At 41.6% G+C, this 15,820-nt stretch overlaps 1 protein-coding gene across 1 annotated transcript in view; it reads right to left on the bottom strand.

Moving 5' to 3' along the window:
* LOC134356972 (thioredoxin reductase 1, cytoplasmic-like) overlaps positions 1–15,820 on the bottom strand; it is a 67,579-nt gene that overhangs the window by 21,501 nt on the left and 30,258 nt on the right. The window contains exons 10-11 of the mRNA XM_063068256.1: positions 10,364–10,456; positions 7,268–7,344 (exon numbers count right to left, since the gene is read on the bottom strand). Of these exons, the coding sequence (XP_062924326.1) occupies positions 7,268–7,344; positions 10,364–10,456 (170 nt within the window). The remainder of the gene's footprint in view (positions 1–7,267; positions 7,345–10,363; positions 10,457–15,820) is intronic.

The following is a 15,820-nucleotide window of genomic DNA, read 5'->3' as shown; positions in this document are numbered from 1 at the left end:
AATGAATGCACTGCTGGTGGCTGGTAAAAAGACCCTTACCAGGAAATGGTTATCACAGGAAAGCCCAACTTTAAATATATGGATGGAAATTACAATGGACATTTACAAAATGGAGAAGATAACAGCACCTGTTAATCATAAGTTGGAACAATTTCATTCATACTGGAAAAAAATGGTTTAATTACATAACACTTCATAGGCCTGATTTTATTCTCACAAATCAATGAATGTTGTAAAAAAGAGATCACTCCCTACTCTATACAGTTTTCTTCTTTCGATTGTTCTTTCTTTCCTCTCCTTTCTATAAGCGTATATCTCAGATAAATAAAAGGCACCCATTAGTCTTGCGAGACCATGGATCTGCACCTGGAAAGTCTTCACTCTCCAGGGCGCAGGCCTGGGCAAGGTTGTATGGAAGACTGGCAGTTGCCCATGCTGCAAGTCTCCCCTCTCCACGACACCGATGTTGTCCAAGGGAAGGGCATTAGGACCCATACAGCTTAGCACCAGTGTCGCACAGAGCAATGTGTGATTAAGTGCCTTGCTGAAAGACAAAACGTATGGGGCTCAAACTCACGACCTTCAGATCGCTAGTCGAATGCCTCAACCACTTGGCCATGTGATAATTATCATGTGGAAATTTGTGACAAATATGATGATATACATGTACAGTATCTGAAATACATCTTATGGAAATGTTTGTTTGATGATGAAATTAAATAAAAAATAAATGACAAAAAAAGACATCTATAGTTTAATGAAATTGGACATAGGGACAAAACTAAGATTAAAAGCTGCCATAAAGCTATTAACAACTTAAAACATCCAGTTTATTGGATTCAATTGTTTTACTTTGCCTGATTAACAAGCAGGACTAGTGAAAGAAAATAAGCACAATTACATTCATGGGATCAGAACTCTGGTACAGCTTGGTCATATTTGTGGCAGGGAGATGTTAACAGTGCTTTCAAAGTAGAATTTCTGCAGGTTCAATTGCATCCCTTACTCAATACTCCGGATAGGACAGAACTAACATGCTTAGAACATCTCTTCATTTCCACAAACACACTACAAGCAAATGATTACAGCAGTTGCCCTGGCAGTACTGGAGGCCTGAGAATGGTTTCACATTCCACCAGAAGGAAACAGAAAGTAAGATATTCAACAAGTTAGACAGGACATAAAAGGCAGCACATTTTTATGTGGATGACGATTCATTAAACTCACTATCAGAGATCAAACATATTCTAGGGTAGAGATCTGAAGGACACCTATTCACCCAAGAACATAACTTTTTCTGTAATGCAGTGTCAGGGCCTCCTTTAGAGGAAAACCAGTCATACAGTGGGACAGCACAACAAACCCTTTAACCCACTGTGAGCAAGCAAACCTCTTGCACATCTACATTAATTATTTTCCTTGCATTAGGTCCACAAATTTCAATACTTTGCTTATTCAAATACCTGTCTAAATGAATCTTAAACTTATGGAGTCAAGGAGTACTACAGCACAAAATCCATTCACTCCATCCAGTCCACATCAGCTTGGTCTTCTGCCTAGTCCCACCGACCTGAACCTGAGCCACAGCCCCCCATACCCCTCATACATGTACTTATCCAAACTTCTCTTAAATGCTGCAATCAAACCCATATCCACCACTTGTACTGGCAGCTTGTTCCACATTCACACCACCCTGAGTGTAGTTCTCCCTCATGTTGCCCTTAAACATTTCACCCTTCACCCTTAACCTATGACTTCTAGTTCTAGTGTGACCCAACCACCATACCCTTGATAATTTTAGTATACCTCTAAGATATCTCATTCTCCTGTGCTCCAGAGAATAAAATCCTATACAATACAACCATTCCCCACAACTCATATCCTCAAGTCCTGGCAACACCCTTGTAAATTTTCCCTGTATTCTTTCAAACTTACTTTAATCTTTCCTGTAGGCAGATAACCACAACTGCATACGATATTCCAAAACCAACATGACACTCCAACTCCTGTACTCAATGCCAATTTAAGACCATAAGTTATAGGAGCAGAAGTAGGCCACTCAGCCCATCAAGTCTGCTCCGCCATTTGATCGTGGGCTGATCCAATTCTTCCAGTTATCCCCATTCCCCTGCCTTCTCCCCATACCCTTTGATGCCCTGGCTAATCAAGAACCTATCTCTGCCTTAAATGCACCCAATGACTTGGCCTCCACAGCCGCTCATGACAAATTTCACAGATTTACTACCCTCTGACTAAAGTAATTTCTCCGCATCTCTGTTCTAAATGGACATCCTTCAATCCTGAGGTTGTGCCCTCTTGTCCTAGAATCCCCTACCATGGGAATAACTGTGTCATATCTAATCTGTTCAGGCCTTTTAACATTCAGAACGTTTCTATAAGAACCCCCCTCATTCTCCTGAACTCCAGGGAATACAGCCCAAGAGCTGCCAGATGTTCCTCATACTGTAACTCTTTTATTCCTGGAATCATTCGCGTGAATCTTCTCTGAACCCTCTCCAATGTCAGTATATCCTTTCTAAAATAAGGAGCCCAAAACTGCACACAATACTCCAAGTGTGGTCTCACGAGTGCCTTGTGGAGCCTCATCACATCCCTGTTCTTATATTCTATACCTCTAGAAATGAATGCCAACATTGCATTTGCCTTCTGCACCACTGACTCAATCTGGAGGTTACCCTTTAGGGTGTCCTGTACAAGGACTCCCAAATCTTTTTTGCATTTCTGCATTTTGAATTCTCTCCCCATCTGAATAATAGTCTGCTCGTTTATTTCTTCCACCAAAGTGCATGACCATACACTTTCCAACATTGTATTTCATTTGCCACTTCTTTGCCTATTCCCCTAAACTACCCAAGTCTCTCAGCAGGCTCTGTTTCCACAACACTACCCGCTCCTCCACCTACCTTTGTATCGTCAGCAAATTTAGCCACAAATCCATTAATCCCATAGTCCAAATCATTGACATACATCATAAAAAGCAGCAGTCCCAACAGCGATCTGTGGAACTCCACTGGTAATTGGCAACCAGCCAAAATAGGATCCCCTTATTCCCACTGTTTTCTGCCAAACAGCCACTTCCCTATAATTATGCTAGTAACTTCCCTGTAATTCCATGGCTCTTATTTTGCTAAGCAGCCTCATGTGCAACACCTTGTCAAAGGCCTTCTGAAAATCTAAGTACACCACATCAACTGCATCTCCTTTGTCTACCCTGCTTTTGACACATTTATGAAGGCAAATGTGTCAAAAGTTCTCTTTAGGAACCCATCTACCTGTGACAATACTTTCAAGGAATTATAGATCTGTAAGATCTACCCTGGTTTGTCCTCCTCAAGTTCAACAACTGATACTTGTCTGTATTAAATTCCATTTGCCATTTTCAGCCCATTTTTCCAGCTTGTCCAGATCACAGAGTAAGCTTTGATGGCTTTACCAATGACTTACTATATTTTCCCAGCTTATTATTAAAGCCTTTCTCGAACATTAGCTCTCCACCACATCCTCCAGAACTTCACACGTGGCTAAATACCTCTGGCAGAGCCAAGGCAATTTCTGTACTAGCCTCCTACAACATCCAAGGCTACACCCTGTCAGGCCCAGGGGATTTATCCACCTTAATTTGCTTCATATAACCAGCACCTCTTGTAATCTGGATAAGAGCAAATATGAAAAACTTACTGCTTGTATCTGACTGCACCAGCTCTTCTGGCAGTACAATCCAAATATCAAGCAAAACTTAACTCTCAAATGCCCTTTGAAAACTCCCTACTCCCACATTTAACCCATGCTTTCTTGTTTTGATACATCTACCATGGGAAAAGATTTTGGCGACCTACCACATCTATGCCTCTCAATTTTATAAACTTCTATCAGGTTAGATCTCAGCCTTCTTTGCTCCAGCCAAAACCACCCCAGTTATCCAAATCACTAACATCTTGGTCAATCTCTTCAGCATTCTCTACTGTGCAACCACTCCATTTCTCCTGTGCACCAACCAGAACTGTAGAAATATTTCAAATGTGGTATAACCAGTGTTGAATAAAGTTGCAACACAACTTCCCCAGCTTTTATTTGGCCGAGGAAGGAAAGCATGCCATTTGCCTTCTTCACCATCTTATCAGGGAACAATGGACTTTAACTCAAAGACTGTTTATCAAAATCAGTAGCACCCTACTGTTTACTATCGGTGCCCTACCCTTATTTGACTTCTCAAGATCCAATACCTCATACTCGTCAAGATTTTCTGTCAGCGCTGTGCCCAACCTTTCAGCTGAGCCATATCCTGTTCTAACTTGGGCAACCTTCCTTACTGCCCACAAGAACCAATTTTTATGCTGTCCAGTCTCCCTGCCAGTACATAGCCTCTCCTCGCTGATGACACACGGAAAATGAACACCCTTCACACTCAGGCTCAGAACGACAGAGGACAGGGAGGAGGTCTGGCCCCTGCACATGTAGCACACAGGCCCACTGCCGTGTGGACACACCCTGGTGCTGGTGAACTAGATCCCCAGCTATGGGTAAATAGCACCACTGCCTTGTGACAGTCTTGGGACAGAAAATCCAAAATGGAGCCCCTAAGGCAGCTGGACATCACTGAACATCCTTCCAGTAGCTCCTGCAGCCAAGCTGGTGCCAAATGTATAGTTTCACTTTCCTTTGGACAATACCTGAGAGGCCAAGAGGGGGATCTTGATGACTGGGCATTCCAGGATCTCCTTACCTTCAGCCCAGGCTTGTGCCCTGGAGAGGTCTCACTCCAGTGCCACTACCGTCATTCCACTGTCCTTCAAGACAGACGAATGCCATCACTCACATCCACATGATTTTTGTGATTATAGGTTAAAGGTCCCAGCACCAACCCTTGGTACACCACTGGACACACATCCAATCAGAAGCTATCTTCACCACTTTGCTAGGCCTTTTATCAAGCAAATTTTAGATCTAATTGGCAACTTGCCCCGAATCTCAGGGGCCTCAATGTTCTGGACCATCTATCACATGAGATCTTGCCAAGTCTCTTACCAAAGCCCATAAGATGTCTACATCTACAATATTGACAATATGACAGATAGGGCTCATCAGCAGTGGTTGGCAGCACATCTAGGAGAAAAAAAACTCTAATCTCAAACATCCGCTTAGGAGTCCCTAAGACAGTCCTACATTAAGTTCAACACTGACTGGCAATTCCTGCTATGCTGATGGTACCAAACTATGTTGGTCACTGTAGTTTCTTTGGATTCATTAGCTGCATGGAGAGGGGCAGCCTGCTGCATAGGGAACAGCTTGCTTTCCATATCATATTGCCCTGCCTTGCATATCGCATAGATAGGTAGGACACAACATCAATGGTTGACCTGGACCAACGGAGGGGCTAATGATCAGATTTGAAACTTTCAGTCTTTGTAAAAAATCCATTAATCCACATCACCCAGAGAATATTTTGAATGACAGCATTAGGGAAATTAAATCAAAAAACTGCACAAAATACTTGAGAATTTGTTAGTCCTTTTAAAGGAAAATATTATTGGTGAAGTACAGCATACTCACAAACCAGGCATAGAGTATTTTGATTAAACTATAAACAGTGAGAAGAAAACAAACAGTCCTGCTTACATTGGAGTCAATTATTCCACTCAAAACAAAATTAACAGCTTTAATATTTGAGATGTTTTATTGACAGAATCATTAGACTTAAGAGATGTTTAGATAGAGATGTGGACATTATGTAGACAGAAGAGATTAGTTTAGTCAGCCATTTGATTACTAATTTAATTGGTTCAGCACATCACTATGGGCCAAAGAACTTGTTCCTGTACTGTACAAAACCTGTCAATTTACTAAAAATTAAAAACCAAAATTGAGAGACTGAAAAGTATTCATCCCTTTTGTAATTACCACACTAACTTTCCTCAGGTGTATATTACCTTATCAACTCACCCAATTTGTTGATACAGAAAGCTGGAGGATCACCTGAATAAATACTCCCTCTAAGGTCCAACAGTGTGGCAGATTTTCAGACCAAACCAAACTGAAGACAAATGAGCATTCAAGTCAGGGAAATGATAGAAAAGCACAAATCTGGGGAAGGGTACAAAGACCATCTCAAAGGCACTGAACATACCTCGGAGTTCAGTGCAGTCCATTGTGGGAAAAACTGGAAAAATATGAAACCACAGCCACGCTGCCTAGTCAGACCGCCTCTCTAATCATAGTCACTGGAGCAGAATGGCACTTGTAAGAGAAGCTACTGTGACACCAACAATCAAAGTGAGCTGCAGAAGCCATCGGCTGCAACTGGAGAGGAAGTTCATGACTCCACAATCTCTAAGGCTTTGTACAAGAAGGGTATTTGTGGAAGAGTGGCAAGGAAGAAGCCCTGGCTAAGTAAAAGCACATCCTTGCTGGTAAAGACTGAAGATATTGAAAGGATGTAGAAGGAGATTTTGCGGTCAGGTGAGATTAAAGTGGAACTTTTTAACCTCAACACTAAGTGGTGTATGTGGTGTAAATCTAATACTGCGCATCAGCCAGGTAACACTATCCTTACTGTATAGTGGAGGTAGCATCATGCTATGGGGATGCTTTTCCGCAGCAGGAACTGGAAATCTAGTCAGGATTGATGGGAAGATGAATGCTGCTAAATAGAGAGATCCCACAACCTGCGAGCCTCTACCAGAAAGCTTACTAGCGAAGAAGTTGGTCTTCAGCAGGAAAATAATCCAAAGCACACTGCCAGTGCAACCATGGAGCGGCTTCAAAATGAAGAAAATTGATGTCCTTTTAAGTGCCCCAGTCAGAGTTCTGACCTTAACCCAATCGAACACCTCAGCAATCTTAAGATTGCTAGCCAGTGCTGCTCCCCAACCTGGCACAGCTTAAGTAATTTTGCAAGGAGGAATGGGCAAATCTTGCTCCATCAAGTTGTGTAAAGCTAGCGGATTATCCAAAAAGACTCCTGGCTCTAATAGCTGCAAGAGGTGGTTCAGCTGAGTACTGAGCAAAGAGGGATGAATACTTTTGAACTGCTGACATTTCAGGTTTTGAATTTTTAGTTTTTCATGATTTACAGTTTTCCCTGTTTTGTTGGGTTCTACTGTGGGAAAAAAAGCGCATTTGATTCACAAATAAAAATTCTCAGTTAAATTGATTAAAATCTTGTACATTCTATTGCCAGTACATCAAACTATAATCTACTACTTGCAGACATTTCAATTATTTTTATAGAAATTTTAAAAACTCTTACTTTTCATTGAGATTAACACCAACTTTCTCCAAGCCAAGGTACTTGGTGCAAGCATCACGGCCCACAGCAATTAACACCTAAAGAAACAGTTTTCTTTGTTAGTTAATTAATAATTAATGTGGAAACTAGTGAGGTTAGGGGGAGGGAACCGTGATATATTGGAGCTTATGATCATTAAAAAGGTGGCATTGGAGGTATTGAAATGCTTAAAGTGGATGAATCCCCAGAACTTGACCAGATGTATTCTAGGATACTGTGGGAAGCAAAACAGGAGATTGCTGGGGCCTCAAGCAGAGATTGGTACATTTCAATAGCTACAGGTGAGTTACAAAACTAACGTCATACCTTTCATTAAGGGTAGCAGGATAAGCTGGGGAACTACAGGCTGATGAGCTTTACTACAGTGACAGGAAACTTATTGAAGGGATTCTGAGAGGCAGGATTTATTTATTTGAAAAGGCAAGGATAAATTACAGCCAGCATGGCTTTCTTTGTGTGTGGGAAATCATATTGAATGCATGACTGAGCTCTTTTTTTTTGTAGAAATTACTGAGGATTGACAAAGACGGCCACAGCTGTAGGCCGTATCTCAGGTAATGATGAGTTTGAGTACAGAGAGGAAATTAAGAACCTGGTGGCATGGTGCGAAGACAATAACCTATCCCTCAACATCAGCAAGCCAGAGGAATTGGTTGTTGACTTCAGAAGGAGTAGCGGACCGCACGACCCTATTTACATCGGTGGTGCGCAAGTGGAACAGGTCAAAAGCTTTAAGTTCCTTGGGGTCAATATCACAAATGACCTGACTTGCTCCAACCATGCAGAGTCCACTGCCAAGAAGGCTCACCAGCACCTTTACTTCCTGAGAAGGCTAAAGAAATTTGGCCTGTCCCCTAAAACACTCACTAATTTTTATAGATGCACCATAGAAAGCATTCTTCTAGGGTGCATCACAACCTGGTACGGAAGTTGTCCCGTCCAAGACCGGAAGAAGCTGCAGAAGATCGTGAACACAGCCCAGCACTTCACACAAACCAATCTTCCGTCCTTGGACTCACTTTACACCACACGCTGTCGGAGCAGTGCTGCCAGGATAATCGAGGACACGACCCACCCAGCCAACACACTTTCTGTCCCTCTTCCCTCCGGGAGAAGACTCAGGAGCTTGAAGACTCATACGACCAGATTTGGGAACAGCTTCTTTCCAATTGTGATAAGACTTCTGAGCGGATCCTGACCCGGATCTGGGCCGTACCCTCCAAATATCCGGACCTGCCTCTCGGTTTTTTTGCACTACCTTACTTTTCTTTTTCTGTTTTCTATTTATGATTTATAATTTAAACTTTTTAATATTTACTATCGATTTGTACTCCAGGGAGCACAAAGCACAGAATCAAATATCACTGTGATGACCGTACGCTCTACTATCAATTGTTTGGCGACAATAAAGACAGGGCAGTAGACATCTACGTGGACTTTGACAAGTCCCTGCATGATAGACTGGTCCAGAATTTTATAACGTGTGGGATTCACTGCGAGTGTATAAGCTGGATAGAAAATTGGCTTGGTGAGAGGACAGTGTGATAACGGAACGCTGCTTTGCCAGATAGGAAGGACCATACATTTCATGTTCTCATTATTTACTATTTATTTGTCATTTGCACAACTTTGCACATTGCTTGTTTATCATCTTTGTAATTTAAAGTTTTTCATAAAATCTATCTCATTTCTATTTTCTTGTAAGTGCCTGCAAGAAAATGAATCTCAAGGTATTGAGGCACATACATACTCTAGGCCTTTGTGTACATCATAAGCAAGAATAGTTTGGATGAAATATAGGTAGCATGATTAAGTTTGCAGGTGACCAGATTTGGTAGAACATGGTCAGTGAAGTCATCTAAAATTACAACAGGAGATAGATCAGCTGTAAAAGTGGGCAAAGAAATAGCAGATGTAATCTAGAGCAACATACATACAAGCACAAAATGCCACAGGATTTCAGGCAGCATCTATGGAGGGGAAAAACCTGACATTTTTAGCCGAGACCCTTCATCCAGGGAAGAAGTGAGAATTTATTCCCCTCGATAGATGCTGAGTTCTTCCAATGTTTTGTGTGAGATGCTCAAGATATATTACATCTGCAGAGTCTAGTGTTTATGCAGCTGGAATTTAACTTGGACAATTGCAAAGTAATACATCTTGAGAAGTTAAACCAGGGCAGGACATACACATTGAATGGCAGGGCCTTGGGATGCGTAAGTGATAGAAATACAATTCCCTGAAAGTGGAAAAACAGGTGCTGAAGGAGGCCTACAGCATGCCTCTCTTCATCAGCTGAGACAGTCCTGGCTACCGCTAGAATGCAGAACATATTCACCAGGACGTTGCCTGGACTGGGGGGGCCTGAGTTATCAGGGAAGATTCAATGGTCCAGGCCTGGTTTTCCCTGGAGAAAAGGAAGCTAACAGGTGACATGATAGAGATATACAAGATGCCATAAACCTTGGGCAAATCACACAAAGTGCTGGAAGAACTCAGCAAGTCAGGCAGCATCTGGAGGGGAACCATCAATGTTTCAGGAAGAGACCCTTCATCAAGACTACTTTTGCATTTTATTAAAAATTCCATTGCACATGTGCCACGGCAGTATAATCCCACTTTACATTATTGAAAAGGTTGTCAAACACAAGGAACTCCTGATCTTCGTCTGTTTAATTAATGGCCAATTTGGAATTAAATAGCAACAGGAGACTTTACACAATTAGACTCAAAATTCTTAAATGCAGTAGGTCTTGCAATTTGAAGACAGGGTTTGTCTTGCACTCAGTTGCCCTTCCATGGTCTGATACTGAATTAGCTCAAACCAAGTATGGCTAGGCATCAGTTACGACTGCCCAGCATAGAATTAGTGTTCTCAGAGGGAGAAGTGTTTTACAATATCCATTCAAATGAAAATAGATTCTTTATGGATAGGAACAAATATCAGTGTGTTGTTTCAATTTCATTTACACTGTTTGTTCAAAGACTAGTTTCCACTCATACCCCAAATCAGTCTGTCTTTCAAAATAAGTGAAGACTGTAACACATTATACTCACAGTATTATATTCCCCAGTAATGACCTCTCTACCCGTTGTGGACTTTGCAGTTACTTTGAGTCTCCCAGGAGTTCCAGCCTCCAGCTGTTCAACCTGAAAAGATGTTGTCAAATTGGAATTTAAAGAACTTTTACATAAATCATGGAAATGCATGCATATCAGATGTCAATCAAAAAGCTGAAGAGGCCAGAAATACAAATAATGGATTCCGGTTCATTGAGATACATCAGGCAAGTAATTAAGTGGCTGTCCCAATTAGCCAAAGTCTCATGAAAGCAGTTTAAAAAGTGTAAAATAAATGACAAACTACCATTTAACTGGGTAACAAATTATGTATTTAAATGAAATACAGAACAAGTTAGAGGCCTATGACTACAGTCCTGCAGGGATCGAAGCTAGGCCCGTCCTTGTTTGAGAATAATGTGGTTAAGTGGATCAGCAAATTTGTGATGACAATAAAACTGCAAGTGTAGTGGACAGTGAAGAAGACCATCAAAGGTTGAAGCAGGATCTGAAAAAATGGCAGTTAGAATTTAATGCAGACAAGCAAGAGGTGTTGCGCTTCGGGAGGACCAACCAGGGTAGGTCTTACACATTGAGTGGTATGACACTGAGGAGTGTGATAGAACAGAAGGATCTGGGAATACAGATCCATAATTCATTGAAAATGGCGTCACAGGTAGATAAGGTCATAAAGACCTTATCTTTAACACATTGGCCTTCATAAATAAAAGTATTAAGTGCAAGCGTTGGAATGTTATGTTGAAATTGTAGAAGAGATTGGTGAGGCCTAATGTGGAGCATTGTTAGGACTTTATCCTTGAAACAAGTAAGATTGAGGGGATATTTGATAGAAGTATACAAAATTATGAGAGGTGTAGACCGGGTAAATGCAAGCTTTTCCCCACTGAGATTGAGAGAGACTACAATTAGAGGTCATGGGTTCAGGGTGACATAAAATGCTAAGGGAGTGGCGAGTGTGGAGCACGCTGCTAGCACAAGTGGTGAATGCAACTTTGATTTCCTGTATCAGAAAAGCTTGGATAGGTAAATGAATGGGAGGGGTATGGAGGGCTACGGTCTGGGTGCAGGTCAATGGGACTACGCAATCTAAATGGTTTGGCACAGACTAGATGGGCTGAAGAGCCTGCTTCTGTTTAGTTTTCTATGACTCTATGATAACCAATACTACTACAGTACTATAAAACTGTATTAGTTCCTAATAGTTGTCAAAGGAGGAATTCATCCAGTGTACTTGGCTGTGTTCTTTTGATTGACTAAATGAAAAAATCAGTGCAAATAATGGACTGCCTTCATACAATGCTTTCAACGATTGCATCCTCTAAATCTTCATTTTCATTATAACATTCCTGATTGTCAACACCTTCAAATTTTTCATAGTTCTTAACTTGAAGTTGTGAAATTGTTTTATTTTCACTCCTGATCTTTTCTGGCATCTCCAAGCCTCAATGCTTGAAACAGCAGTGAGCAAAGTAGTTCTGAATCATCTTACTGCTCATTTCTCACCAACTATCAGTGACAAAAATCACTGATAATATCTCCTCCTCGTTGACGATCAACACTGGTGCACCTCAGCTGTGTGTGCTTAGCCCACAGCTCTACTGTCTATACCCATGACTGTATGGCTAGGTATAGCTCAAATGCCATCTATAAGTTTGCTGATAATACAATCATTGTTGACAGAATCTCAGATGGAGATGAGAGGGTGTACAGGCGTGAGATATGCCAACTAGTGGAGTGGTGTCGTAACAATGACCTCGCATTCAACAGCAGTGAGATAAAAGAGCGGACTGTGGACTTCAAGATCGGTAAGACGAAGGAACACGTACTAATCCTCAGAGAGATCAGAAGTGGAGAGTGAGCAGTTTCAAGTTCCTGGGTGTCAAGATCTCTGAGGACCTAACCTGGTCCCAACATATTGATATATTGATGCAGTTATAAAGACGGCAAGACAGTGATTATACTTTATTAGGAGTTTAAAGACATTTGGTATGTTAACAAATACACTCAAAAACTTGTATAGATGTACCATGGAGAGCATTCTGACAGGCTGCATCACTGTCTGCTATGGTGGGGGGGGCTCCTGCACAGGACCAAAAGCAGCTACAGAGGGTTGTAAATTTAGTTGAATCTGTCTTGGGTACTAGCCTACAAAGTATCCAAGACATCTTCAAGGAGCGGCGCCTGAAAAAGGCAGCGTCCATTATTAAGGACCTCCAGCACCCAGGGCATGCCCTTTTCTCACTGTTACCATCAGGTAGGAGGTACTGAAGCCTGAAGGCACACACTCAGCGATTCAGGAACAGCTTCTTCCCCTCTGCCATCCATAAATGGACATTGAACCCGTGAACACTACCTCATTTTAATATACAGGTGTCCCTCGCCCTCCAAACGTTCTCCTTACGACATTTCACTTTTACGAAAGACCTACATTAGTACCTGTTTTCGTTAACCAAAAGAGGATTTTTGCTTTTATGAAAAAAGACGCTAGCTTTAAACTTGTGTTTACCCCAAGAAAGACTACCATGACCATGAAGCCTTGCACGGGCAGGTGTGTGCGCATGCATGTATGTGCCGATTTTTTTCGACAAATTGATTTTGGCTCCAAGTTCCCAATTGTTAAGTGAAACTACACTGTACATAAATGATTTCTACTTTATATAGGCTGTATTTATATCATTCCTGCTTTTACTATATGTTAGTGTTATTGTAGGTTTTGTGTTATTTGGTATGATTTGGTTGGTTATTTTTTGGGTCTGGGAACACTTAAAAAAATTTCCCATATAAATTAATGGTAATTGCTTCTTCGCTTTACGCCATTTCGGCTTACGAATGGTTTCATAGGAACGCTGTACATTCAGATAGTGGGGGAAACCTGTATATTTATTATGCTAAAGAAGGATGTTATGGACAAAATGGGAGGTGAGGACCTCGATAAAAATCACTGTCACTAAAGAGATAGTGATGAGCAAACTAGAAGACCTGAAGGTAGGTAAGTCCCCTGGTCCTGATGGGATGCATCCCAGGGTGCTGAGGGAATTGGCGGAGGTTATAGTAGACGCGTTGGTAATCATTTATCAAAACTCTCTAGACTCTGGGCAGGTCCTGGCGAATTGGAAGCAGCAAATGTCACGCCACTTTTTAAAAAAGCATGTAGGCAAAAGACGGGCAACTATAGGCCAGTTAGCTTAACATCTGTAGTCGGGAAAATACTTGAAGCTGTCATTAAGGAAGAAATAGTGAAACATTTAGAAAGGAGTGGTTCCATTAGACAGATGCAGCTTGGATTCAGAAAGGGCAGGTCCTGTTTGACACTTACTGGAGTTCTTTGAGGACATAATGAGTGCAGTGGATAGAGGGGTCAGGTGGATGTCGTATACTTGGATTTCCAGAAGGCGTTCTATAAGCTGCCACACAAGAGACTTGTAAATAAGATACAGATGCATGGAGTCAGAGGATGTGTATTGGCATGGATAGTGGATTGGTTAACTGATAGAAGGCAGAGAGTTGGTATAAATGGGTGTTTCTCCGGTTGGCAGTCAGTGGTGAGTGGGGTGCCACAGGAGTCGGTGCTGGGCCCGCAGCTGTTTACCATTTACGTTGATAATTTGGAAGAGGGGACTGAGTGTAGCGTAGCAGAATTTGCTGATGACACTAAACTGACTGGAAAAGCAAACTGTACAGAGGATGTGGAGAGTCTGCAGAGGGATATAGATAGGTTAAGTGAGTGGGCCAAGGTCTGGCAGATGGAATACAATGCTGGTAAATGCGAGATCATCCACCTTGGAAGGAATAATAGAAAAGCAGATTATTTAAATGTGAAAGAATGCAGCATGTTGTTGTGCAGAGGGACTTGGGAGTGTTTGTGCATGAATCGTAAAAAGTTGGCTTGCAGGTACAACAGGTTATTAAGAAGGCCAATGGAATATTGGCTTTCCTTGCTAGAGGGATTGAATTCAAGAGCAAGGAGATCATGCTGCAACTATACATGATACTGGTGAGGCCGCATCTGGAGTACTGTGTGCAGTTCTTGTCTCCATACTTGAGGAAGGATATACTGGCTTTGGAGGCAGTGCAGAGGAGGTTCACCAGGTTGATTCCAGAGATGAAGGGGTTAACCTATGAGGAGAGATTGAGTCACCTGGGACTATACTCTCTGGAGTTCAGAATAATGAGAGGGGATCTTATAGAAACATACGAAATTTTGAAAAGGATAGGTAAGATAGATGTAGGAAGGTTGTTTCCATTGGTAGGTGAGATTAGAACTAGGGAACATTGTCTCAAGATCCAGGGGAGAAGATTTAGGACGGAGATGAGGAGAAACTTTTTCCCAGAGAGTGGTGAATCTGTGGAATTCTCTGCCCAGAGAAGCAGTTGAGGCTTCTTCACCAAATACATTCAAGGAACAGATAGGTTTTCACATGGTAAGGGAATTAGGGGTTATGGGGAAAAGGCAGGTAGATGGAGCTGAGTTTATGGACAGATCAGCCATGATCGTATTGCATGGCGGGGCAGGCTTGATGGGCCGGATGGCCTACTCCTGCTCCTATATCTTGTGTATTTCTGGGGTTTTTTGCACTGTTTTAATCTATTCAATATGTATACTGTAGATTTTTTTTCTTCTATATTATATATAGCATTGAATTGCTACTGCTAAGTTAACAAATTTCATGACACATGCCGGTGATAATGAACCCGATTCTGCTTTTTGAACACAAACACACACAACTGACCCCATTTAAAAACTGTTTGCTCGAAGCACTATGTAGTGCTTAGCAGTCAAATAAGTGCACACGACTGACGCAAGTTAGAAACTGTTCGGCAGCAGTCTCATCCAAATTAAGCAGCATAGTGTCTCAAATAAACAATGGCAATCCTGGCTATTTTCTTAATTAGTTTTTGTACTTTTAAGATTTGTCCCAAATATACAGCTGCCCCAATTAACCAATGGCCCAATTAACCTGAATCGGCTGTACATTAAAATAAAATGCTGGAAACATTCACTTCATGTGGCAGCTGGAAAACATCAACTCCGTTTCTTCCCACAGATGCTGCCTGACCTATTCATGCTAACCCTTGGTTTTTTAGAAATGTATAACACTGTACAACTTGACAAACCCTCCAGAAGCACACTACAAAGAAATTTACTACACACCACAATGATACCAGCTGCTTAGTTTCTGTCAGCTAATTTCAATCGGTAGAAAATTAAAAGAATGAATACAAGTCTGCAGATGCTGGAAATGCTGAAGGAACTCAGGTCAGGCAAAGAATATAGAAAAGAATAAACAGTCCACACTTCAGGCCGAGACTCTTCTTCAATGTGAGAACAAACTCATTCTATTGCATTCAGACTGAAAATGAGAAGCGGAATTGGTCTACTTAGCCCCTCAAACCTGTTCTATCATCCAACAAGATCTCTAACCAACAGCATTA

This window comes from Mobula hypostoma, chromosome 15, assembly GCF_963921235.1.
Source record: "Mobula hypostoma chromosome 15, sMobHyp1.1, whole genome shotgun sequence".
NCBI lineage: Eukaryota > Metazoa > Chordata > Chondrichthyes > Myliobatiformes > Myliobatidae > Mobula > Mobula hypostoma.
This window is presented reverse-complemented; position numbering and strand designations above follow the sequence as displayed.